At 32.1% G+C, this 27,075-nt stretch overlaps 2 protein-coding genes across 4 annotated transcripts; one reads left to right on the forward strand and one right to left on the reverse strand.

Annotated features, from left to right (window-relative positions):
• Positions 1-1,698: 1,698 nt before the first annotated feature.
• On the forward strand, positions 1,699-14,215 carry LOC107018245 (phosphatidylinositol 3-kinase, root isoform). Of its 2 annotated transcripts, none has more exons than XM_027916525.1 (18): positions 1,699-2,009; positions 4,641-4,740; positions 4,877-4,973; positions 5,419-5,577; positions 5,672-5,881; positions 6,531-6,709; positions 7,290-7,437; positions 8,737-8,832; positions 9,245-9,380; positions 9,484-9,605; positions 10,772-10,966; positions 11,080-11,250; positions 11,541-11,678; positions 11,826-11,980; positions 12,367-12,516; positions 12,695-12,842; positions 12,945-13,088; positions 14,063-14,215. In XM_027916525.1, the coding sequence occupies exons 1-17, from the start codon at positions 1,898-1,900 to the stop codon at positions 13,080-13,082; spliced, it is 2,454 nt and encodes an 817-aa protein (XP_027772326.1). In that variant the 5' UTR covers positions 1,699-1,897; the 3' UTR covers positions 13,083-13,088; positions 14,063-14,215. The 2 variants fall into 2 exon arrangements, with proteins under 2 accessions (XP_027772326.1, XP_015074157.1); XM_015218671.2 differs by having other exon boundaries at positions 1,700-2,009; positions 12,367-12,510; positions 14,063-14,198.
• Positions 14,216-15,815: 1,600 nt separating this feature from the next.
• LOC107015704 (GATA transcription factor 8-like) lies at positions 15,816-20,251 on the reverse strand. Of its 2 annotated transcripts, XM_015216059.2 has the most exons (4): positions 20,145-20,251; positions 19,396-19,475; positions 18,034-18,295; positions 15,816-17,028 (listed from the first exon to the last, which is right to left on the reverse strand). In XM_015216059.2, the coding sequence occupies exons 3-4, from the start codon at positions 18,253-18,255 to the stop codon at positions 16,216-16,218; spliced, it is 1,035 nt and encodes a 344-aa protein (XP_015071545.1). In that variant the 5' UTR covers positions 18,256-18,295; positions 19,396-19,475; positions 20,145-20,251; the 3' UTR covers positions 15,816-16,215. The 2 variants fall into 2 exon arrangements, with proteins under 2 accessions (XP_015071545.1, XP_015071546.1); XM_015216060.2 differs by lacking the exons at positions 19,396-19,475; positions 20,145-20,251 and adding an exon at positions 18,932-19,315.
• Between the last annotated feature and the right edge of the window lie 6,824 nt (positions 20,252-27,075).

The raw sequence follows: 27,075 nt of genomic DNA on the forward strand, positions 1-27,075 counted from the left end.
AATTGTAATACAAATTTAAATAAATTAAATTGATATTTTTTAATTTGTATAATTGTTTTTCCTTATTTTTATTTAATTTTTTTAAAATTACAAATTTAATTTATTTAAATTACAAATTTAATTTATTTAAATTACAAGTTATAAATATAACTTATAATTATAACATATTAATAAAATAAGTAATCACTTATAAACTTCAAAAGATTTAAATCTTAAAAACTTAATTAGACTCAACTTGCAAACTTAATAAGTAATTTTTTTAATATCTTTAAAATAAACATTACATTTTAAATTTAAAAATATTAATTTAAACTTAGAAAAATAAAAGAAATGTTCATATTTTTGTAATTTAAAAAATCATTTTTTGAAATAACTAGATGTATCATCCCTTTATTCCATCCCAGTCCGTTCTGGTTCCATCCCGGTATATGGTGGAACGAGACGGAATCGAGTATCCGTCTTCCGTCCTGGTAATTTCGATCCGGTTCATCTCGGTATTGGTCAATGAACCGGTCAACTCATCCCATTCCGATCTGGTACCGGTTCGTTCCGGTCCGGTGGTCCCGTTCCGGTCCGTTGTATAGTCTTACCCGAGATTATTTGAGAATAAGAGGAGTAGAAAATTAAAAAGAATTGTAGTTTAAAAGTAAGAGGAAACCCCTTTATTTATACCTAACAAATAGTAGTATGAAAAGACGTTAATTGTGTCTTATCTGAAAAGTTACTGCTCATTGAAAAAGTCACAATCTTTTGCAAAAAGTCACAACCCTATGGAAAAGTCATAACCCTTTGAAAAAATCACAATCCTTCAGAAAAGTCACAACTGATTGAAAATGTCAAAATCCATCAAAAAAATCACAACTCTTTAATATGAAACGATATCTAGTTTTAATATAATACAAATAAGTAAATTAATAAATGAAATAAATTAAATATTTTTAATTAGGGGTCTTATAGTAATTTGACACTCAATTTAGGAGTTTACGTTTTTAAGATAGTGTATATATTATTATTATTATTATTGTTATTATTTTATTATTTTTTTCTTTTTAAACACATCTTCTTCCTAATTAAAATATTATGAAAGGATCCTATCTTATTTTCTGTCTTTCAAAATCACTTTAGCAAATAAAAATGTGAAAAATATTTTTTTTTCTTATTCTTATTTTATCAATTAAAATGGAATAACTTTATGTACTCTTTCGACGGATAATATGTGTCATATATATAAGATCATGGTATGTCTATCATTAGTTTTTGTTTTTATAACGATAAAAGTAATCATAATAAAATAAGAAATATTTGTATTTTTTATTTTTTCTAAATTAAAGTAGGATAAAACATTTTCTAATTTTAAAAATATTATTAAAAAAAGAATGTGTTAAAAGTATATTCATTTGAAAAATGAGCAATTTTGACTATTAAATAATAATAAGGATATTTTTTTGATCAAAGACATCAAGAACATTTTTTGATCAAACCATAAAATGAATGGTATTTTTGTTCATTTCACGTGGTTTAAGAATATTTTTGTTAATTTTTTCATAAATATTTATAACACAAATAAAAAATAACAATAAAAAATAAAACTGAAAATGACAAAAAAGTCCTCACACCCTCTGAGTTTTTTTTCTTTGAGAAATATCCATCAATAAAAACTTAAATAAAATAAAATAAAATTCATTACATTAATTAATATTCCCATATTTACCAATTAATCTATTCTCTTGTTCATCTTCTATGGATTCTTGAAAAAAAAAAAGTCGTTCCTTTACAGAGATCCCATTGAACTATAGTACTTCACACGCAAGTAAAATTCGTTGAAAATCCAAAACCCAGAATCCAAAATCCAAAAAAAACTGTTCAAAAATCCTCTAAAAGTTGTGTAATCAGAGCTATGAGTGGAAACGAATTCAGGTTTTTCTTATCGTGTGATATTAATCTTCCTGTTACTTACCGAATTGAGAAATTGGAAGGCAAATTGTTACCACCCAAGCTCGCTGATTCAGGTTCTTTCTGTTTTTTAACAGCAAATTTCTGGGTTATTTTGTCTTATTGAGTTTATTCTCTTTTGTAAATTGTGTTTTGTTGGAAGATAGCTTGTGGGCTTTTGTTGTTGTTTGATAAATATGGTATTTGGGGTTTGTTTGCAGACTATAATACCAGTTACCCTTGCTGGGACTTTAGACCCAAGTTTCATATTGTCTTAATTTTAGCTTCATGGACTGTTAAAGCTCGGTTCTTTTTGTTGACGTGTTGTTTGATAAATATGATATCTGGGGGTTCTTGCAGATTATTATATCAATTACCCTTGCTGGGATTTTAGACCCAAGTCTCATATTGTCTTAATTTTAGCTTCATGGACCTTTAAAGCTCGGTTCTTGAGCTGAATGTTGTTGTTGTTGACTTGTTGTTTGATAAATTTAGTATCTGGGGTTTCTGTAGACTGTTTTACCAGTTACCCTTGCTAGGATTTTAGACCTAAATCTCATATTGTCTTAATTTTAGCTTCATGGATCGTTAAAGCTCGGTTTTTAAGCTAAATGATGTTGGGTTTGTGGGGTATTCGGGGTTCTTGTAGACTATTTTATTAGTTACCTTGCTAGTATTTTAGAACCCAATCTCATATTGTCTTAGTTTTAGCTTCATGGACTGTTAAAGCACAGTTCTTGAACTAAATATTGTTGTTGTGGGGTTTATGTGTTCTTGATAAATATGGTATCTGGGGGTTCTTGTAGACTATTATAGTTGCTAGGATTTTAGACCCAAATCTTATATTGTCTTAATTTTAGCTTCATGGGTCGTTAAAGCTCCAATCAGTGAGGGTCTATCGGAAATGACCTCTCTACCTCCCAAGGTGGGAAGGGTAAGGTTTGCATACACTCTACCCTCCCTAGACCCCATTTGTGGGATTACACTGTGTTTGTTGTTGTTGGATAGATAAAGCTTGGTTCTTGAGCTAAATTATAGTACTGCACTAGATAGGAAAATAGGAAGAGCAGTTGGGGAATAGGTAGCTTGAATCGAAAGGACACCTTTTTCTTCACTGCCCTATTGCATCAGACATTTGGTGTATGTTTTTTGCTATCTTTGGTATAATTTGGGTCATGCCACTCAACATCCAGGATCCTTTTTGAAAGCTGGTCTCTGTAGCTAATTGACAACCCCATCAGCAACGTCTAGCAAATGATGCCCTCATACATTTTGTGATTTGTTTGGACAGAGAGGAATCATAGATCTTTTGATGGGCTATCAGCTCCTATTTCTCTCCTTATAGCTTGATGTCTTTTCTGGTTATTAAGTTGGCTGAATTTAACTCCTATCAAATGCCCTGTAAATCTTTTGGACTTTGTCAGCTCTTTAGTTTTTGCCTAGCTTTTTGTTTAGTTTGTATAGCTGGCTTTTATCCTCATCTCACTCTTTTGTACAATCTCCATCTTGCTGTTGCTTTTAATGGTATCATCTTACTTCATCAAAAAAAATAAAATTTATCTTCATGGGTTGTTGAGGCTCAGTTCTTGAGCTAAACTATAGTACTGTGCTGAATAAGAAAGGAAGAAGAGCATTTCGGGAATAAGTAGCTTGATTATTCCTTCAAGCATTGGGGTTTATGGTTTTTTCAGTTGTTGATAAATATGGTATCCAGTCGTAGACTGTACCAAGTAGCTTGTAGCTGTGCCTCCAAGAATTTAGGGAGATTTGAAGAAATTATGGAACTAAGCTTTTTGCAGTAATAAGATTTTAGACCCTAGTCTCATATTGTCTTTATTTTATCTTTATGGATCATTAAAGTCCAGTTGTTGAGCTAAATTGTAGTACCATGTTGAGTTAAGAAAAGAAGAGCATTTGGAATAGGTTAGCAGTTAGCCTGATTATTTCTCAAGCCCATTGGAGTTTATGGGTTTCTCTGTTGTTGATAAATATGGTATATGGGCTGTTTGTGGAATATTCTATCAGTTACCTTGCTAGGATTTTAGACCCGAGTCTCATATTGTCTTAATTTTAGCTTCATGGATCGTAAAAGCTCGATTCTTGAGCTAAATTGTAGTACTGTGCTGAATAAAGAAACAAAGAAGAGCATTTGGGGAATAGGTAGCTTGATTATTCCCTAAAGCCATAGGGGTTTATGGGATTTTGTTGTTGTCGATAAATATGGTAACTGGGCTGCTTGTATAATATTATACCAGTTACCTTGTTAGGATTTTAGACCGAGTCTCATACTGTCTTAATTTTAGCTTCATGGATGTTAAGGCTCGGTCCTTAAACTAAATTATAGTACTGTGCTGAATAAGCATTTGGGGAATAGGTAGCTTGATTATTCCCTCAAGTCATTGGTGTTTATGGGTTCTTTTGGTTGTTGATAAATATGATATCGTGGCTGCTTGTAGACTATTCTGCCAGGTACCTTATAACTTGTGCCTCCAAGAATTTATGCAGATGTGAAGAAACAATGTACTACTACCTAACTTTTTCAATACTAGGGTTTGAGAACCTAGTCTCCTATTGTCTTATTTTCAGCTTCACGGATCGTTAACGCTTGGGTCTTGAACTAAATTGTAGTACTATACTAGCCAATTTTCCAGGCGAACTGAAAGATTGACCTCTGAATTTACAGTTTTTGTCTCCTCTTAATTGTGTAGATAATGTTGATTCTACAACGGAGGAGAGAAAGGCAGAGCTGTATGTGGAGAGTACTTTATATGTAGATGGTGCTCCCTTTGGACTTCCCATGAGAACAAGGTTTCTTTTATGACAACATATTTGAAAATTTCTAATTTAAATGCAGTGGAAATTGGATGTAAAAAAGCAGTATTTCTGAATCTAAGTTTCTAACTTTTTGTACGAGTAATTTAATTGAAAATCTTTCTGTGTGCAGGCTGGAAACAGGAGCTCCATCGTTTTGCTGGAATGAACTTATTACTTTGAGCACAAAGTATAGAGACTTGACGGCGAACTCACAATTGTCATTTACAGTGAGTCAAGAATGTTATTATCATCTATCTTCCTTTCAGCTTTAATGATGCCTTACTATTTGCTACAAGTTCTTTAATCCAACATTCAATGATCTGTTGTTGTTTTCAGGAACCATCTTAATATTTGTCTCTTAACTTTGTTCATGATTGTAGAGTTGCGCAGATTTGTTTGTTTGGGGAGACACCACTGTACCTACATGAACTTGTTATGCCCTGTCTGCGCGAATACCTCATGTTCCTTTCTTAAATTGTGTCAAATAGGAACACCAACTTTACTAAAATTTAGATTGAATAAATTTCAACATTCGGATTTGTTTGGGTGTTAGCCTTTTTGATCAAGATTTCTTTGGTTGTTACCACTGTCCACACATTTGCCTAATAATTCTTTCTTGTTCAACTGCAGTAGATTGATTTGGTTAACTTACATTGTTTTTTTTGCCTAAAGGTTTGGGATGTTTCTTGCGGAAAGGGTGGAGGATTGATTGGTGGGGCTACAATTCATCTCTTCAACATGAAAAAACAGTTGAAGACAGGGAAGCATAAGCTTAGGCTTTGGCCAGGCAAAGAGGCAGATGGATCTATTAACACAACAACACCTGGAAAGGTTTCTTTTGATCTTTAGTTCAACAGTATGGTTTCCATTTATTGTTCTCAAAAGACTTGGTGAGGAAATTCTCAACATGGTTGGCTTCCATTAGGTCCCAAGGGAGGAACGCGGGGAGTTGGAGCGTTTGGAGAAGCTGGTTAATAAGTATGAGAGAGGACAGATTCAACGAGTTGATTGGCTGGACCGCCTTGCATTTAAAGCAATGGACAAAATTAAGGAGACTGAAAATAGTCGAAATGGAAGTTCTCATTTGTATGTGGTTGTTGATTTTTGCAGCTTTGAACATCGAGTTGTTTTCCAGGTATCTCTTTATTAGTATGTGGTGATATTTTTGTTTTTACTTAAACTTGTAAGAAGCTTTTCTATGATTTGATTTTAATGCTTTCTACATCATTCTCACTCTACGGCTCATGATTTACCAGCTAATCATCCTATTTGTACATCACAATTTTTTTTGGATTTCCAACCTTCCTCCTTTTGTCGCACTGTCATTAAAGAAGATCTTGTACAGCTTATTTCTCCCTTGAACTTCCTTGTTTATGCAGAGAACAAAAGATGAGAATACTTAGCCACTAAGAGATAAAAATTAAGCAAAAAATCAGTTAATGACAATAGTAGGTAATTTTTACGCTGTCCCTTTAATGACATGCGCTAAATTTGGACTAAATCCTAAGGAAAATGGGAAAATGAGAAAGAAAATCAGCAGCATCACAATGTAAGGACATTTTGACAGTGTTCCTTTACTAGGTACCTTACCTGTTATCACCAAACTATACTTGCCAATTAATTTCTGGTTAGAAGTGTTCAAGTACATTTCTAGCCTAATATCTGGTGCCACAAGTATTCATTAATTTCTTTTTTAGTAATACTCTCGTCAATCAACAAAGTGTTATATCACAGTACTCGAAAGATCAAGTGCAACATGTTGATTATATTGCTTTATTGTGCAGGAATCAGGAGCAAACTTCTTATTACCGTCTCCTATTGCTTCAACAAATGAACTGGTTACTGTCTATGATCCCGAAGTGGGAAAAATAAATCCTTCTGAGCACAAACAACTAAAACTTGCTAGGAGCTTAAACCGTGGCATCATTGACCGAGATCTTAAACCAAGTATTACAGAAAGAAAGTAAGCTGCAAAACCAATATCTACCATTTTCAAACAATCAATCAACTATGTCTCATAATTTGGAGTCAGCTACATATGAATCCTCTGTATTTATTCCATTCCTATTAACCTTTTTGCTTAAACTCCGTGTTTCCTTTTCTAGCCCATTGGTATCTTTCTCCATCACTGTTGGGAACATTCTGTCAGTTAAGTCCAGAATAGTGGATATTCGATAGTGACTTATGTAGTCAAATACTCTAAATCATATCTTTGAGCAACGATAGAACCTTAATTTTCTTATTCTAACCACCCCATTTTAGAAGCAAGATTCTTCTTCCAAGTTCCAATCTCTTTTCCATATTTCCTCTCTACTGTGCTTATTTGTGTAGCATTTTCAGAATTCAGTAACTCTATCTTGAGGTCTTCTGTCATTACAATTTTATAGAATGTGTAATTTTCTTGTTGATGCCTTGATCTTTTTATTGTTTCTCTATATTCAGATTCTATGTTTCTTTTCTTTTTGTGTTTTTCTTTTTCTTTTTATTTAGAATCTGTATTCCCTTGTTCGAATGTAACCAGTTGTGTATTACATGGTTATTAGGTCAATACAAAGAATTTTGAAGTACCCTCCTACAAGAAATTTGAGTGGTGACGAGAGGCAGATGCTTTGGAAATTCCGTTTCTCATTGATGTTAGAGAAACGGGCTCTCACTAAATTTCTACGATGTGTCGAGTGGAGTGATGTCCAGGTACAGAACAGGGCCACTCTTTCCTCATCTGTTGTAATTCATCTTTCTCTGCTTTCTGAACCCAGTAGCTGAAGCTGCTGAACAAAATAATCCTTAATAATACCAGCCCAATAAAACTTAAAAGGAAAGAAGAAAAGAAATATCTAGTAATAGAATTTTATTTTTCCTGCTTCTTGTTTCTATTTAGCATACATTATCGGAACTGCTTTCCACAAGGAGGAAGCAGAAGAATAGCAGAAAATATTTTATATCAGTCAACTACTCCTCAATCCCAAACTGGTTAGGTCGGCTATATGAATTCTCTATATCCATTTCACTCTATGCGAGATATCTTTAGTATTCACAGAATTCATCTTAATTAGACTTGTTTACACTGGACATTAATCTACCACAACCAGAGTTAAACCCAAGATTTGAAAACTATGGGTGCACCATCAAAGACTAATACATGTTAGTTAAAGCATGTTGCGCAATACCACTTTGTGCGATAATTTTATTAACATAGTACTTGCATTAACTAAATGACTTTGAATGCAATGTTTTCTTTGTGCACTTTGCACCATGAGGTCACGCGCTCAAAACCATCCAACCGCCCTTACCCGCGTCTTTTAGGCTTTTGTAAGCTATATCCAGAAAGGAAAAAGAACAGTGGGAAGGCTGTTGATGGAATTCAGACCCAGGACCTTCAGCGTTGCAGGAGGTACTCTGTAGCGGTTTCAACCAATTCACTAAACTCACTTTGGTGTCACAGTGTACCTAAGATGATACATATTAATATCTCAAGGTATATAACTATATTTACATAATTTTTTCCGAATTTAAGGGTGCACGTGCACCCACACCTTTCTACATAGGTGCAGCCTCTGACCACAACCCTCGTTCATTCAGGCTTTTAGAACCGTACCTTCATGTTGGTGGAGTTGACCATCAGTAGACATAAATATTGAAATATAAAAAAGACATACTTCGGATAGATTCTTGGCTCATTCAAGACCAACTGCAAACTGTCTACATTATTTCAGAACTTCCTTCTCCTGAAAGAATATCTGAGAAGACATCTCCTGAAAGCAAGTTATTTGAACTTGTATGCTCGATGTACAGTCATAAGGAGGAGATACCATCATCTGTAGACTGTACTTCATGACACACACACACACAGACACATATAAAAGAAAAAAGATGAATAAATCAAGTGTCTGGAAATTTTCATTTTTCTTCTTAGTTTTTTATACCTTTGGATATTTGCTTTACTGAACCAAGTTAAATCAAGTTCAAGATTTTTTTTTTAATTTTAAGCAGGAAGCAAAGCAAGCATTAGAACTGATGCACAAGTGGGAATCAATTGACCTATGTGATGCACTGGAACTTCTATCTCCTGTTTTTGAGAGTGAAGAGGTAATTGTTAAGCACTTATACTTGAAGTTGTAAATGTATAGGAAAATTGTTTTCATTATGTGCAGTCCAAAGTAGTTACTAATAAGAAATATTATCAAGAAATATAGGTCCAGAAATGCTTGAGAGAAGATTTATTTGGAGAGAAATGCTTAACCTTTGTTGCTTTGTGCTGCCGTCAAAGTCAAGGTTCTCAGGAACCCACTCACAGGTGGCTATAAGTATGGAGTTCCATAGGGAAAGAAACTGTTTAGCGAGAACAAATTAGGCTGTTGGTCCTTAATAAAATTGCTCACCCTTGGTAGTAAAATGTGACTCCACTTTGCTTATTGCAGCTTGATTTAGATAGATCATTTATGTAATTTTCACATCATATTCTCATTTGAAAGAGTCCTAATTTGAAATGCTGTGACAGGTTCGTGCCTATGCCGTTAGTGTTCTCGAAAAAGCTGATGATGAAGAGCTTCAGTGCTACCTCCTTCAGTTGGTTCAAGCTCTTCGTTTTGAGCGCACTGACAAATCTCGCCTTTCTCATTTCCTCGTGCAACGTTGTACGCTTGCTGTAATATACATCAAAGTTTTGTAGGTGCTAAGTGATGATCCATAGCTTACCAATAGACAATAGGTAACGGTTTCATTTTTTTTCCCTCGCAGCATTAAGGAATGTTGAGTTGGCAAGCTTTCTCCGATGGTTTGTAGCAGTGGAACTTCATGATCCAGCATATGCAAAGCGCTTTTATTGTACGTATGAAATTCTGGAAGAAAGTATGTTGAAGGTGGGATATCTGTCATTATTTCTCATATATGCTATTATCTTAGGGAAAATGCACAAGTACCCCTCAACCTATGCCCGAAATCCCAGAGACACACTTATACTATACTAAGGACCTATTACCTCCCTGGACTTATTTTATTAGTAATTTTCTACCCCTTTTCGACCTACGTGACACTAGCTTGAAATAAAAAGTCAATCATGTTTGGCCAACAAGATAGTGCCAGGTAGGCCGAAAAGGGATGGAAATTATTAATAAAATAAGTTCAGGAGAGTAATAGGACCTAAGTATAGTATAAGTGTGTCTCTGAGATTTGGGATATAGGTTGAGAGGGGGTACTTGTGCATTATCCCATTATCTTATTGCGATAATTGTCTGAATATGGACAATTATATTTTAATAAGAAGTCTGAACAGAGTGAGGTGCTAGTTTTAAAAACTTCTTTGGTTATGACATTTTACCAGAGATATGTACGTATTATATAGTCTATATGATATACATTACTTCCGCTATTCCAAATTATATGACTACTCTTTTTAGTTTGTTGCAGAAAAAAAGGACATTATGTACTTGGGAACTCTTTAACTTGAAACTTTTCATTCTATCTTTATTGACATTCTCTTACAACCATAGAAATGTCATCACTCGTTAAAGTCTCTTTTTTTAATCAAACGCCATACATGTGCTAAAAGTCTCTTTTACTTTATTAAACACCGTGCTCTGTCAAAAACCATCATATAAATTGAAATGGAGGGAGTATATATTATATCATACAAACATACACATACATATATATGTGTATACACATATATATAGTGGGAATGATGTAGAAAAAAGATCTTTTTTATTTTACTTGTGCTTTTGGTGTAAGGATTATATCATACAGACATACACATACATACATTTGTGTATACACATATATATAGTGGGAATGATGTAGGAAAAAGATCTTTCTTATTTTACTTGTGCTTTTGGTCTAAGGAGAATTAGAAAATACCATGTTGTATGGAGGTGGAAGACGGTGTATGACTCAAGCCAAATCACGTGCACATCTTGTACATATTTTATGACACAACTTAATGCTATTAACCATACTTTTGGCTTATCAAAAGAAAAGGTTACTCTTAAGGGAATTTTTCTGGTTATTGACTTCATCTACATAATAATAGTTAGGAGCTGGTGCAAGTGGAGATGAAGATGGCTATAAGTTGTGGCAGAGCTTGGTGCGCCAGACTGAATTGACTGCTCAGTTATGCTCTATAATGAGGGATGTAAGAAATGTTCGAGGTGGCACACAAAAGAAAATTGAAAAGCTTAGGCAGCTTCTTTCTGGCCTCCTTAGTGAGCTCACTTACTTTGACGAGGTAATTACATTGTTCAATGGGTCTCGTTGACATCAAAGTAGTAACTTCTATAATATATGCATTTGCGTTTAAATTTCTGAAATCACAATATGCTGATTATTGATTTTTTGTAGCCAATACGATCTCCTCTCGCCCCTGGTATGTTGATCACTGGGATCATCCCATCAGAGTCCTCAATATTTAAAAGCGCATTGCATCCATTGCGGTTGACATTTAGAACAGCAAATGGTGGATGTTGCAAGATCATATTTAAGAAAGGAGATGATCTTCGACAAGACCAGCTGGTATATGCTCAATAATTTAGATTGCTTTTGCTGTAACCATTTTGAAACAATGGGTTTGTTGTGAATTATGTTTTGGTTTGTCTCCACTGAGGGATCAAGCGGGGTATTCTTATCCCGACTTTCTCACATGAGAAAAAAATGAGATTGACAGATATAGGCATGTATTTCCTATTGGTTATAGGGCCAGAATTAGTTTCAAATTCATGAAGTAGCCAACTAATTATTGTAGGCTTTTACCGTAAAACAAAATTTCCGAGAGATAAGGAATGTACTGACTTCTAGTTATTCAGGTTGTCCAGATGGTGTCACTTATGGACCGATTGCTCAAATTGGAGAATCTTGATTTACATTTGACTCCATACAGAGTATTGGCAACTGGACATGATGAGGGCATGTTGGAATTTATCCCATCTAAACCGTTAGCACAGGTATTTGATCTATACCGTCAATCAATACATGAAGGGGCTACCGTCAAACGTCTACATTTAAGCTTTAATCTTTTTCTATAAAGAAGTTTCTGCATACGAATATTGTATTAAATAACAACTAAGTCTACCCTTTATTTGTTTTATCAGATTATATCAGAGCATCGAAGTATTGTAAGCTACCTGCAAAAGTTTCATCCTGATGAGAATGGACCATTTGGTATTACTTCTACATGTCTTGAGACATTTATAAAAAGCTGTGCTGGTTACTCCGTCATCACGTACATATTGGGCATTGGGGACAGGTGACTTTCTGTAAATTGAAAAGTCTTGCTTCACTCTTTCTTTATCTTTCCACTATTGAAGTGTCCTTATATGTTCTGGACAATGTGAGCAGGATTTATGATAATCTTAAAATCCTTGAGTGAATAAGTTTAGTAGATTGCTGCCAAGTTAATCACTGTCAAGTTTAGAGAATATAACTACTGTAACTGTAGATATGTGTTTCTTCGGAGGCAAATAACAGTTTTTTATGAAACTTCTAATATTTAAAACCAGCAATCAAGTTTGACGTCATTGGTTCTCTAACATCCACCATCAAGGTTATTTGAAGTGAGATATTATTTTTCTTGAAACTTAATTATGTTCCTTTTTTACTAAATACCTAGTAATCATGTTTTTTCATATGCAGGCATCTTGACAATCTTCTTCTTAGAGATGATGGGCGTCTTTTCCATGTTGATTTTGGTTTCATTTTAGGTCGAGATCCTAAGCCCTTTCCACCGCCAATGAAACTTTGCAAAGAAATGGTTGAAGCTATGGGTGGAGCAGAAAGGTACATGTATGAAAGTCATCTAATATTTGCTTTGAAGTGACCTATCTCAAGATTCTAACCGAGTTTTGTCATAGCTCCTCCTTGATTTGGAAGTTTTCATTCATAAATCATCTGTACGTGTTATGGATATGTGTTTGATGAAGCTTCAAGAGCAATGTTAAATTGTTCCTCTTATTTCTTGCAGTCAATACTACACCAGGTTCAAATCCTATTGTTGTGAAGCATACAACATTCTACGAAAATCAAGCAACCTCATATTAAATTTGTTCCATTTGATGGCCGGTTCCAATATTCCTGACATAGCTTCTGATCCCGAGAAGGGCATTCTTAAGGTTGCCTATTTATCTATTTGCTTACCTATTTTACAACTTTCATGTTTGCTTAGATCATTCCTCTTATTTACCTCTTCCGACTTAACTTTTTATCTTTATTAGCTTCAAGAGAAGTTCCGGTTAGACTTGGACGATGAGGAATGCATTCACTTCTTTCAGGATCTTATCAATGAAAGTGTTAGTGCATTATTTCCGCAAATGGTTGAGACCATTCACCGTTGGGCTCAGTACTGGCGTTGATTATTGGTAAAAGTTCTTTTTGTTCAAAGTTCGTTCTTTCAATTCAGGCTAAAGCCAATGATGTGCTTTTCCCCAAAAATGTAATTAGGTTCCTAAATCTATCCAGACTCAGCATGCAGTAACCTGGTTCTACAATGTTTGATACTCCCTCCGTTTCAATTTTTTGTCTTACTTTCCTTTGTAGTTTGTTTCAAAAATAATATCTCTCCTTTTTATTGACAACTCTTGTATTTTAACTTTCCACATGACTTTTTTAGACCACAAGATTAAAAGGTATTTTAGTACACTATGCACATCTTTAGTTTGAGACCACAAGATTCAAAACACTTTACTTTCTTAAATTCTATGTCAAGTCAAAACCAAACACACAAATTGAGACGGAGGGAGTACTTGATAACACTTACTTTGTACGCTGGCTGGCTTCCTGGTTTTATAAGTTGGTGCTAGTTAGGCCTTTATATGGTTGGACTACATAGTCACATGTTAAAAGGTTCATCATTGACTGCTTTTGCTACCTGTCCCATGAGAGTACCTCATTTAGAAGTTGTATTGACTGGAAATCTTTTGGTATCCTCATCTATGTTGCTCGAACTCTTCAAAAATGCCACCACGTGCATGTAGGATCCTCTGAAGTAATACAATTTTGGAGGATCCAACACGGGTAAGACAACATCTTTGGAGAGCCCAACCAACATAGATCCTCATTTCAGTATAAATAATTTGTGCTAACACAATATAGTGGATTCTGCAATGTGTATTATTATCTGTTGTTGCTTCGACGACTTCTCTTTTGAGCCGAGGGTCTAGTGAAAACAACCTCTCCACCTCACAAAAGGCAGGAGTAAGGTCTGTGTACATCCTACCCTCTCCAACCCCATTAGTGCGATGACACTTTTTTTTTTGTACAATATAATGGATTAGTTGTTTTCTGGTGTAAGCACCAACTTGACTATGGCTTTCATTGGTATCACTTGTTTCAGGTTGGCTGATCAGTTACCTGTTGCAGAATGGAATTGATGTATAAGAGCATACATACTAATGTTATTATAATTTTTTTTTGTACAGTTAACTAGCATTATATTGTTATATATAACTACTATATATAATTTTTATATATGGCTTTTTGTCAAGAATATCTATGTTTTCTTATCCCTTTTATGTCTATGATGTTCATTTTTAACTTACTTTTAGCTTTCTGGTAGTATATTTGACAAAGCTGTTGAATAGCAGGTTTAATGAAATTTAAGGTTTCATGTGGAGCATCTAGCTGTATTCATCATTCTTTTATGTCAAATCCTTTAAAATGAAATATCACTTCTTTTAGCTTCAAACATCAATTATTCATTGCTTTATTATGACATTACATAAACTATCACCTTTTCGCGAGTTTTGCACTTCAATGGTATTAAAGCCCTCCTTGATCCCATCATACACACAAAAAGGTAATCAAATCAATGAATTTGGGTTTCATGACTAAATAAATGAGGTTAGTCATGACAAACATGGTGAGTATTTGATTACACAAACATCTTTTACGGAAAATTAACATGTACTAATACATACGAAAAGTAATCAAATTGAGGTATTTGAGTTATATGACAATAAAAATGAATAAATGAACGATGTTATTTGAGTTATATGACAGTAAAATGAATAAATGAACGACGTTTTTCATGGCAAACATGGTTAGTATTGATCACCACAGACATTTTTGGTAGACACACCAAATTTTAAGCCCAGATACATTTAGAAAAAATCACACATACTAATACAATAGATAAAATAATCAAATTCATGAGTTTGAATGTTATGACAACGAAATTACTAATTGAATGAGGTTATTTATGTCGAACATGGTGAGATTGATCACATGACATTTTCATGGCCTTATTTGTTTGCGTTTAATGGAGGTATGAATCTTAATTATTCAGATTCAGCCCATTAAGTATGTTTGGTTTTTTAGATCGAATCTGAATCATTCAGATTCAGCTCATTAAGTTCATTTATTTTATTTTTGTAAAAACCTCTAAATGAGTCTCAAGAGGTCTGAACGAATGATCTGTTGTGGGAGACTCTTAACAACATTCTCATTTAATGAGTTATCAAATAATAAAATAATAAATCATCGTTTCTCTGCTTTGGGCGTGACTATTTATTTCATAAATTGAAGTTTCTTTCTCTCTTTTCTCAATCAAACACCATTTTTTCCTGGTAAGTTTTCATAAAATCCTTTCAGGTATTTTTTTTATATTGATAATTTTCTTGTATTGACGTGTCAAGAACACTGGTTGCAATAATATTTTTGGTGTATTGTTGTTTATCAAGATTTTTGAATGAAAAAATAATACTCCAAATCATGATTATTATAACTTTTAAAACCTTTTTTTTAATCAAAAGTAATATATATTTTATTGAAATGAAATTTTTATCATATTTTATTAGTTGCACATTCAGATATTGAAAACAAAAAGAATTAATTATTTAGTGTTCAGATTTAGAAACCACATATTAATATTCAGATGTGTATTCAAATCAAAACACCTAGATCTTAATGCAAGTCTTAATATTCAAATGTGTATTCAGATTTAGACCTCTTAATCTTAATGGAAACAAATGAGATCTAAATGAATAACAAGAGTTTATAGCGAACATTAGTTTATATACACTTACAATTTGAACAGAAGAAAATAATTCGGAGGACCAAAAGAACCAAAATTTGTTGGGAGGGAAATGTGACTTGAAGACTTACTTGAAACCATTACTCATTCAAGAATACAACATTCTAAAAACAAATCATAGTAACTGCAAAAGAATTCTTTCATCAAAAAGATGAGAAAAAAAGGAAGGCCACAAAGTCTAACAAAAAGATCACTTAACACTTGTAAAAGACTCCAAACCTAGTCTTAAATAACACTAAAGCTGCCTTAGCCTGACTCCATTTTCATCTCTCAACTCTAGCTTCCAACTAAACTATATGTCATCTACTTCTTTACTATAACCTCCTACATCTTTATACAAAGAACCAATGAACAAAGCAATGAAAAAACAGTAAACAAATAACACTAAAGACCTGAAAAAAAATGAGGACTAGGAAAAACTGGTTTCTGCTCTGTCTGCTCCTATGATGATTTTGTTACTCGGGGTTGAGATGTGATTGCGCGGTTGGAGTAGTACTAGCTGTGGTGTTGTTCTCAGCTTGGACAATGATAAGGGGGCGGGCTCGTCTAGGTTTGGCCTGCTTGTAATGTGTTTCCTCTTCGGGGAAAACGTTGCTTCTCATTTCCAGAACCTTTTTGTGAGAGTTGGAGTGCAAGGATGGAACGAATGTGGGACTTGCAGCAGGACGGTACTCAGGGTAGAGTCTGCCTTTCTTGTAACGAACACCACAGGCGTTGCAGAGGGTTTTTGGCCCCATTGGACCGGCTCTCCATTGAGGCGTCTTTGTTATCTCACAATGCAAGCATTTCCTAACTGCTTGTGGCGCGGGCTGGTAGTTATCCTGATTAGTCTCGATCGAAGCTAGAGGGATCGATAACTTGATTTTCTTTTTCTTCTTCATGGGAGACTCGGCGAAATTCTCAGAGTCCAATGAGTTAACTCCAGGAGCAACAAATTGCTTGGGACTTACTGATGTTGGAAACATGAGGTGATTTACTGGCCGGGGATTAAAAGTTGTAGGACGAGGACGTTTAGTCCGAGCACGTTGTGGACCACGGGGGCATGGACTAAGAGGAGGAAGTATTTTCCCCGGTCCCGAGCTTGACGTGGATGAGCTGCTGCTGCTGCTGCTGCTCTCAAGTACAGAAACAGGACTTGAGGTCAGGAATTTGCGATCAGAGGACTCCTTTTTGACAGAACAATGTTCTTTTCCGAGTGTCAAACCCCCACAAGAGAAGGAATCCTCCACGAACGTTGAAAGCCACTCGAGTTGAACAATATCCTCGAGCTACAAAAACAAAAGAGAGAAATGACATGATTAGAGTTCATATGAAGTTATATATGAACAAACACAAACAACAGAAGCAATTAATTGAAGGAAAATGTATGGAATCATGTCTTTAACGCCTAAGCCAGATTAGTATGCAAAACAGATGTTGCTCGAATCATCCAAAAATGTCATATCTTACAACAATAATGCATTGTTGGAGGATCTAACATGGGTGGAGCAGCATTTCCGAAGGGTCCAAGTAAACATAGTTCTAAACAACACACAATTGATAACAACAACATACCCAGTGTAGTCCCACAAGAGAACGTTAGTTCAATCTGTGGCTTACTATTTCAAATTAGTACCCACATCATTTACTATGACGGACCCTCAAAAGTCAAAACGTTAACCAATACAAGTGGAAATGGAAGGAAACGAAGTTTATATGACTTTACCTACCATGGAGGACAACATCCTTATGAGCATTAAATAGAGAAACAAAGTAATCCACCCGAGTGGGGTGTCGAATCATTCAAAAGTTATCACATAGTAAATGTTCTAACATCATACAGATTGAATTCGAAAGTGAAATTTCAACTAAAAACTTATCAACAAGTCGTTAACAGTCGAATGTGTGGACAATTTTATCAAATTCTAAAATCTCCCAAATGATTGAACTGACTATACCTGCAACAAGTTTTTGAACAGAAAATTTAAACTCCTACCTACCAGAACCATGCTTTTAAGATGACGTGACATGGCCAGACACCGCTAACATTAGAAAAAAATCACTTTTAAAAGTTAACACCGACAAACAACAACAACAACATGGATGTACGCAGACCTTATCCCTGCCTCATGGATGCAGAGAGGTTGTTTTCGTAGACAAATGCATAAAAAAGATAGCAACCAATCACATACGTCCCATGACAGTTACTTAATCATGATTACTACCACATTAATCATGATGATGCAAATTTAAGAAAATCACAGTGAAGTTTAGTTGCTGCAGACGGCACTCACCGGAACTGAGAGCTCCGCGGAGAAGTCTGAAGCTGAATTGCTGTAACTGCCGGAGAAAAATGGGTCAGAATCAGGCAAGGGATCATTCCAAATGCTTGGAAAATCGTTACAATCAACAGCGTCAACGCCACCACACACATTCTCTGGGGAAAACTCAATCAAATCTTCCATATGATCAAAGAAGCTGCTACAATCTATCTCATCAACGAAATCCGAACCCATGCTAAATACTCTTCTTTTTCTACTAAACTAAACCTTCTACCTGTAAAATATCAAAAACAATACAATGAATTATGAATGTCCAGATAGAAAAATTCATCTACATTTCAAAGCAACAAAGGCGAAATTCGAATGCATGTATCAATGTGAATTTGGACACAGAATCTTCAAAGTCTTAAAAGAAATAAAAATTTACATATTTAGAAACAATACAAGAAGTACTATAATTCAAAATATCATAGAAAATCTTGGTCAAAAACAGCAAATCCTCGACTCTCCTAAAAATGCAACATAATATGCATATACATGCATGCTCTTCCTCTGTTCCATTTTATGTGGCGTTGTTTCCTTATTAGTTTGTCTCGTAAGAAATAATAGCAAATTTTTATAGCAACATAACGTCATTTCGATGTTTAATACCATAAACTTCAAAATATCTTAAAAAAATCACGTAACATAACGCGATTTCTCTCTCTGTTCCATCTTATGTGGCATTATTTCCTTATTCGTTTATTTCAAAAGAAATACTAGCACATCTTTATAGCCATTACATCATGTTGTTGTTCAATACCATAAATTTCAAAAAAAAACATTCTTTCTTTGTTAAAACAAACTCAAACACTGTATCTACTATTCCGTTGAACAGTGTCACATAAATTGAAACGAAGAGAGTAAGTACGTGTACGCGTAATCATGAGGTGAAGGGTGTGGGCCACCCCATCACCTCCTCCCAACATAATCTTCAAGCTGGAGCAATGTTGTCATAATGATGCTTGCCAGCACAAAGGGGTTTTCATGGCCCATTTTAGCAGAAAAGGTTGAAATTCTTTTTGGATTCTTGTAAATCAGAAGAAAAAAAAATTTAAAAAAATTGAGAAAACAGATGGGGCCACAAGCAATTTTAAAGTTGAACCGACAGGTTTAGTAATTTGAACAATCAAAGCATCCCGCATTTACACGACTCGAGACTAATTTCACAGCTCAAACCTGTCATCGTCACACTTTAGTAATTTAATTAATACTTGAAAAAATTGAAAAAAATTTGTGAAAATTCAAAAGGACTGGTCATTATCACACTTGTAATTAGAATAAATTGAAAAAAGAAATATGTGAAAACACAAATGCAATTATTCAAAAGCATACCTCTTAAGAAATGCAGAAAAAAAAGTTGGTCAAATTCTCCAAATTTGTCAAAAATTCACTCAAATAAATAGCTTTTTCCCCTGAAATATCAAGCAAAAAATGTCAAGAAAAACATCAAATACAATGCAATTAAAGACTAAAAAGCAAAAATTCATTTAGAGAATTACAGAGCCAACAACTAAACAGTACACAGTAATAAAATTACGTGCAAATTAACTCGAACACTCACTCTAAGTGAAAAAAAACATCAATTTCAATTAAAAAGTAACTCAAATTGTGCGAAAACTGACCCGAATACCATAACTCTAAAAATAACACTCCTAGACTCTAGAAATCATGTTTGGCCATAAAATTTCGAAAATTCTCAAGTTTATACTTTTTTCACCTTTCCAATAACTCATAAAAATTAAAAAAAAAACTCCAATTTATATTCGTCCCCAAATTACAAAAATACAATTTTCAAATATCATTTTTCATAACCAAAATTCAAAAAACTCAAATTTGTATTCTTCAAATACAAACTTCAATTTTCAACCATCATTATTACTTGAACCAATTTTTTTTTTTTGCACACTTCACCTTATAAAATAATGAAAATGCACGCAAACGGACTCCGACACTAAACACAACCAAAACAACTACACTCAAATATAATTAACAAAAATTGCACGTAAACTGACTCGAACACTCACACTCAATAGTAAACAAACAACAAAAAAAGTAAAAATAGAAAAAAAAAATTGATGTACCTTTGAAGAATAAGAATAATAGTGAAAAATGAAAAAAAAAGTTTATTATTAGTATGAGTTTATAAAATGAAGAAGAAGAAGAAGGTGCAAAGTAGGTGAGGTGAGCCTCTTACTAATTGCTAGCTGTACTTTTCTTTTTTTAACTTTTTATAAATAAATTAAAAAAAAAAATCAGTCTATCTACACACCTATTTCTTCTCTTTCTCATTTTCACATTGGTCCCATACGTTTCTCACCGCTTTCGAATTTCAAAGCGAGTTCAAAATTTAAAATTTATTAATATAATTTGATTTGACGTGAAGTTGTAAAACAAAATAAGTTTAAATTATCTTATGAATGGTAAACCAATATTTTTAGAATTAAATTATCATTCAATATAGAAATAGAAAAAGTACAAATATAAATTTCATTCTTAAATTATTGATTGTCTTAAAAATATTTATTTATTTAATTAATTAAACTTTTATTCACTTTGATACACTTTTAATCTATCACATGACATAACAAGTTATTTCAAATTTTTGTAGGAGCAGGAAAATTTTAATAAAAAGCCAAGAGTAATGTTGAAATGTGAAAACATCTCTAAACTTGACGAGAATTTAGAGTGTATTTCACTTATATTACAAGATTGAAATTGTAATAAGTTCAGTTAGTCAAGTAAATAAAAGACTGTTTTAAGAATTTCAATAATTTAAAAATGAAATTAATAATTTACATAAAACTAAAGGGTATTTTTAACACTTTCTATCATAATTAATACTAATACATAAGATTTGTACTTAAGTTATTAGATTTAATTGGATTCACAATTTATATCGTTCCTTTATTACATAAGTAACAAATATATTCTCTAAATAATATTGATCGGACATATAAAATCTTTTTAGATGGTGTTTTTTTAAAAAAAATTCAAGTTCATTCAAAGTCAATATTATACAAAATAAATCATACTCCATTCATTTTTAATTTATACTCCATGTCTTAATTAAAAAATAATAGTTTTAAAATGAATATGTGTATGATATTTAAAACATCCTTAGAATTTTCGATCACAAATATATATATACCTTAATAGGTTAGATTTATGGAGTTACTTAACATAGTACACTAAGAAATATTCATTTTAAAGCAAAGGAAAAAAAAAACACCTAGAATTAGTACTTTTATGTATTTATGTGTCACATTATAAACAAATTAAAAAAATATATCGATCTTTTTATTTCGTTGTTTGACTTATACTTATCTCATAATATTCAAACTTAATGACTTTTTAGAAATTGCGAAATCTTTTTAAGGAATTATTTGTTGATCAGAAAAATTATCAATATAGACCGACTTAATCCATCTCGATCATGTTTCATTGGTTAACGGGCATACTCGACCGTACTTTAAAAAAATCGTTCTTAAATGAGCTTCAAAAACCGTTATTCACCGTCGTGAATAGATAAATACGCGTATTTATACGTGTACGCCGTAACCTTAACGTAGACGTTCGCGCGTAATTATTGGCGGTGTTAACGGCCGTTATATTTGACATTTCGCTTTGTTCTTTTTAAACCCAAAAAGGTTGACTTCACCCATTCAGTGAGCGCGTGTATTTCACTCACCAATCATATTACTTGGATATGATTGATTGACGTTTTTTCACCAATAAGAAAAGCGCGTGTGTTGAACATGCTTCGTGGCGCGTGAGGTTTATTGAGTGGATTATTTTTTTAACTTGACAATTTATCGCTAAGCAAATCAATAATATGTTAATTGATTAGAATTATAATCTATTAGTTATCGATCAAATTATTATTATGCTAACACAATTTTTGAATTGCAAAATCATCCTTTACAACTCTATAATATATTGATAATCTAGCAAACACTTTTTTTATTTGACTTGTCGATGATAATTTGATTTTCGGACATCTGCTAATAAAATAAATATGATAAACGATAAAAAATTAACTAATGGTGCATCCAATAATATTACATGCCTTTTTTTGTTTCAAATATCTATTAGATACTCATTTTGAATTTTATAAATATAGAATCACGTTAAAAAAGTTTATTTATATAATAAATACGAGGGAAAAGGATCTGATATACCCTCAACCTGGTCATTTGGAGCTGATATACCCCTCGTTATAAAAGTGGCTCATACATGCCCTTACCGTTATACAAACGGCTCACATATACCTCTGACGTTACAAAATGGCTCATATATATCCTTCATTTAACGGAAGTTAAAAAAATAGTTTTAGATTTATATTTATTACTTGTAATTTTTTTTAAAAAAATTATTTAGGGGTATATATGATTCTTCTATCAAATTTCAAGGTATATTTAAATTTTTTTCATACATAAATTATTTTTTGACTTCTTTTATTATAACTATTTGAGTTTCTTATTCTTATTTTGTTTTTTTCTTTCATTCGTTAGTTTAAAGAAAAATAATAATAAACTATTTTTTTTGTGTATATTGTAATTAATTTCGTATTCGAAGAAAAAATTTGGTCATCTACAATAAGTTTTACAAGAATATTAGTAAAACATAAATAGATTTGATTATCAAATTAATAATTATAAATTAGTTATTGAAACAAAAAAAGTCAAAAAAATATGTTTGACGAGGATTAAATTTACTTATATGGGATTAAATTTTTTGGAAAAAATAATAAAAATTTAGATTAAAATTATTATTTTTTTATTTCCGTTAGAGAAAAAGGGTATATGTGAGTCATTTGTTTACAAGTAGGGATATATATGAACCACTTTCATAACAATGGTTATATCAACTCTAAATAACAAAGTTAAAGGTATATCAGACCCTTTTCCCTAAATACTATGTATTAGAGGTAATATTATTTTCTCAATCCGATATTGAAATATTTACTTAAGATATAATATTTAGCATCTGATTACAACCTTTCATGAATATATTAGTACATGCCTTTATTGTTTTGACATAACTTGTATTGTACTCATTGAATATATATCTTCCTTCCAAAATACTCCTCCCCCTTTAATAACTAAAACCAAAATATAATTTAGGTAAACACCTATTTTCCAATTTTAAGTCTTTGGATTGGTGCAATAACTATATACAATTCTTAATATAAATATAAGTTATACCATAATTTCAATTTAGCCGATTATAGTAGATTAATGGTTTTTTTTTAAAAGTTATCATATCAATAAAACTTAAATTCTTTTATAAAATATATGGTAGATTGCTAGCAAATGATTTTTGGACTTTGGAGTGAAACTTAGAGAGGAAATTTGTCATAAATTTTGAATAATTCACTTGAGTAAAGTAAGTTTTCTAAATAACTCACAAATAATAAAAGTAATTACTACTTTAGAAAAAGAACTCATGTTCAATGGAAGTGGGGGAAAAGTTCTTTTATCAAGAAATTGTTTAAGCAAAATGTAATTTTTTATGTTAATTAGTTAAAAAAAATATATTTTTCAGTAAGGTAAATTAAATGATTGTCACTTGCTTCACTTCTAAGATAAGTAATTAAATAGTTGTGACAATTTTGTAAATTTAATCAAGAACCTAAACTTAGCCAGTCTACACTAGTATGCACTAATTTAAGTAAAGGCACATGACATGTTATTTATTATTATTATTATTATTATTAATAATAATAATAATAAGTTTTTCTTGATCTAAACAGATTTAGTTAACGAATAACGATAAAGAATAATGTAAGTTGAAAGAGCTAATACCAACTAGAAAGCTTAGAGTACATTATTCGAGATTTACAAGCAAAAAAATTAGTATTTCAAGTCCCTAATATATTTAACACGAAATATTGATATTTCACGTGAGAATCCAAAGAAATACTAAATTTGAATGTACTAAATGTACAATGAATTTAATATTGCAGATCTTCTATCTATGAAATTGAGAACTCATTTGTTTGGTTCAATGAACTTGAAAATGAAGTTGAAATTAAGACGTAATTATTATTTTTATTTTGAGCCTAATTAGTCATTAAAATCTGTCAACAATATATATATATATATATATTCCACATAGTATGAAGAAAAAATAGATATTGAAAAGCGATAGTATGTGAGGTCATGTTATAAGAAAATTAGGGTAGAAGCACATGGAAATACATACAATATATCAAAAATAGTAGATCACATACATACATATATATATATATATATATATATATATATATATATATATATGATTCATCCAATCATATATTTTCCTTATAAATATATTATACAATAAGAATAACAATAAGAATAACAATACATTTAGTATAATCTCATAAGTAGAATTCTAAAAGAAAACAGAATAAATGCAATATATAATGCATGTATTTTAGGGAAAATTATCCAAATATACAATTTATTTTATCATATTCTCGACAATGTCCTATCATTTGATTTTTTTTAAAGAAAAATTCCTATCATCTACTATTCTCAGATATATCATTTTACACAATGTATCAATCAAATCCTTCACTTTACGTAATGTATTGATCGGATGTACCATTTTAGCCAATTTATCAAGACATTGAGTAATATATCCGAAACTGAGACGCAATGTATCGAGACATTGAACGATGTCAAAATCGATGCATCAAAACGTTTTGGGATGTATCCAAATAACACCGAAACTAAGATTTTTTGTAATTTGAAAGAAAAAAAGTAAGATATAATTAACTCTTAACATTATAAAATTTGTGAAAATATCCTATCTTTTATTTCTATATTCTTATGGAATTAATTATTGTTTCCAATATACCCTCGACTCTTTAGAAATATGTTTCTTCCACTGATTTCATATCAAAGCTCCACTATCCCTCCCCCCCTCCACCCCCCACCCCCCCAAAAAAAAGGAAAAACAATAAAGAAAATCACCCTTTTCCTCCTCTTTTGAAAATATTATTTTTTAGTAAATACTTTTTAAATAATTCATTGTCATGATATTAGCACTACTAGATCTAAGTAAGTTAATTAGTAGTAGTTGTTTTATAAATTTGCATGTTGTTGTTGTCCCCTCACTATCTCCTAACTTCCTTGATGTTGGACCTAGAATATAATTATCATATAGGCTTTTAATTAGGTGAAATTCTTCTAGCTTATATTATGGAAAAAGGTCCAAATTTGCACATGTATATGGAAAAGGTTCAAATTTATTGTTTGAAAGCTTTCCTTCACATGTAATGATGCAAGTTTTTATGAAATTTGGTTTCGTATTTACTCTTTACGCTTAACAGAATTTCAGTATAAAGTAATTTAAAATTATAATTAAAACTCGAGGAGTAAATTTGAATACGTAAAGTTTCATTATTTCACGCTGAAATTTTATTGGTACTAAGAATAAATTTTCAACGACGTATTCAACAAAAAAAATTTGAAGACGGACCTATTGATCACAAATTCATGCCGTGAAATCAGTTAATATTATTTTCAACAATAGATCATTTTTATCTCAATATCTTTTGAAGTATTGATAAATATCATTTACTGAATCTAACGTAAATGTAAAATACTGCATATACGAAACGTTATATTTTGTCATTATGTATATGTGGTTGTCACGTAACTATGAAGTTGTTAGTAGAAAAGACATGTTAACTTTCTTTACTATTTTGACCTCAACAAAATAATTATATTATTTTTATTATTAAATAAATAAAATTTCAAAGATTAGTTGTGGAATAAATCAATTAAGTACTACTAATGGAGGTCACGTGCAGAGAGCGTGCCAGCAAGTATGAGCCCATGTTCTTTTTCTACATATGGACCCCACAAAAACACGTTAGCCACGTGGCAACAGAAGAGTGGACCCCAGGATATGAAGAATCCACGTGGTATTCCAGCTTGGCAGTTGCCACAGGATCTAACTCACATGACTTTGTCTTGGGATTTGAGCCTCCATGTATTTTATTATATAGTCAAAAAAACAAAAAACAAAAAAAAGCAGTACGTAGCTTGATTCAGACAAAAGTTTTTTTTTAAAAAAATTAAAATATTTTTTTAGTTGTTAGATTTTGTCAAGAGGCAACGGATCTACGATAAAGCAATGATGAAATCAGAATTTTTTTTTCATGAAGAGTCAGGGTTTTAAAATATTTAGAAGAGAATACACGAAGAAGCAAATAATATTCAATATTGACTGTTATATATACATAGAAATAAGGTCAAATATATAAACAAATCTCTAAATTTGTTGGGTTTTTTTTCCCCTCTGGTACCTCAACTATGCTATTTTCCTATTGAATCATTGAATCATTCATAATTTATTCTTTTAAACATCGTTAGCTAATAGTGGAACCAAATTTTTGTGAGGGATATTGATAGAAGATACATATGTTGTTGCAGAATTCATTAGTCCACCTAATAATGACACTCTTAAAGAATAATTATGTTTTACTTCAAATCATTTGAACACATTAAAAAAAATTGAAACTAACACACAGTTTGACTTCATTCCTTTAATCAAAATCGTTACACTACAAACACAATTGAAGACATTTACAATAAAAAAGCTGATCAAAATCAACCAACAATGTTTAAAATGAACAAATTATGGGTGGTTCAATGATTCAATAGGGAAATGGAGTAGTTGAGGTACCTGAAGGGAAAAAACTCAACAAGTTTAGGGATTTATTTATAAGTTCGACCTAGAAATAATTTGAACCATACAAACGTAGATTGTGGTGAGATTACTTCATCTCTAACTAGATGTTACAGATTCGAGCTCTGAATATAGAGAAAATATTAGGTATCCCAAATGATGTTCGCAATGCGCGAAAAAAATTTAGTTTAAGTCGAAACTTCAATGTAGACTTTAGACACTCAAAAACTTTAAAAAAAAATAAACCATATAAATAGTGTAATATTTAAATCAAGCCACTTCGCCCGACCCTGTGTCTCTAATATATATATATATATACATACATATATA

Source organism: Solanum pennellii, chromosome 4 (genome assembly GCF_001406875.1).
Source record: "Solanum pennellii chromosome 4, SPENNV200".
NCBI classification, from domain to species: domain Eukaryota; kingdom Viridiplantae; phylum Streptophyta; class Magnoliopsida; order Solanales; family Solanaceae; genus Solanum; species Solanum pennellii.

Coding starts and splice junctions, on each gene's coding strand:
- LOC107018245 (XM_027916525.1), top strand. CDS start 1,898: ATGAGTGGAAACGAATTCAGGTTTTTCTTATCGTGTGATATTAATCTT. Junction 9,381..9,483: donor TCATTTCCTCGTGCAACGTT/GTACGCTTGCTG, acceptor TTTCCCTCGCAG/CATTAAGGAATGTTGAGTTG. Junction 11,679..11,825: donor CATCTAAACCGTTAGCACAG/GTATTTGATCTA, acceptor TTGTTTTATCAG/ATTATATCAGAGCATCGAAG.
- LOC107015704 (XM_015216059.2), bottom strand. CDS start 18,255: ATGGGTTCGGATTTCGTTGATGAGATAGATTGTAGCAGCTTCTTTGAT. Junction 17,029..18,033: donor CCGCGGAGCTCTCAGTTCCG/GTGAGTGCCGTC, acceptor TTGTTTTTGTAG/CTCGAGGATATTGTTCAACT.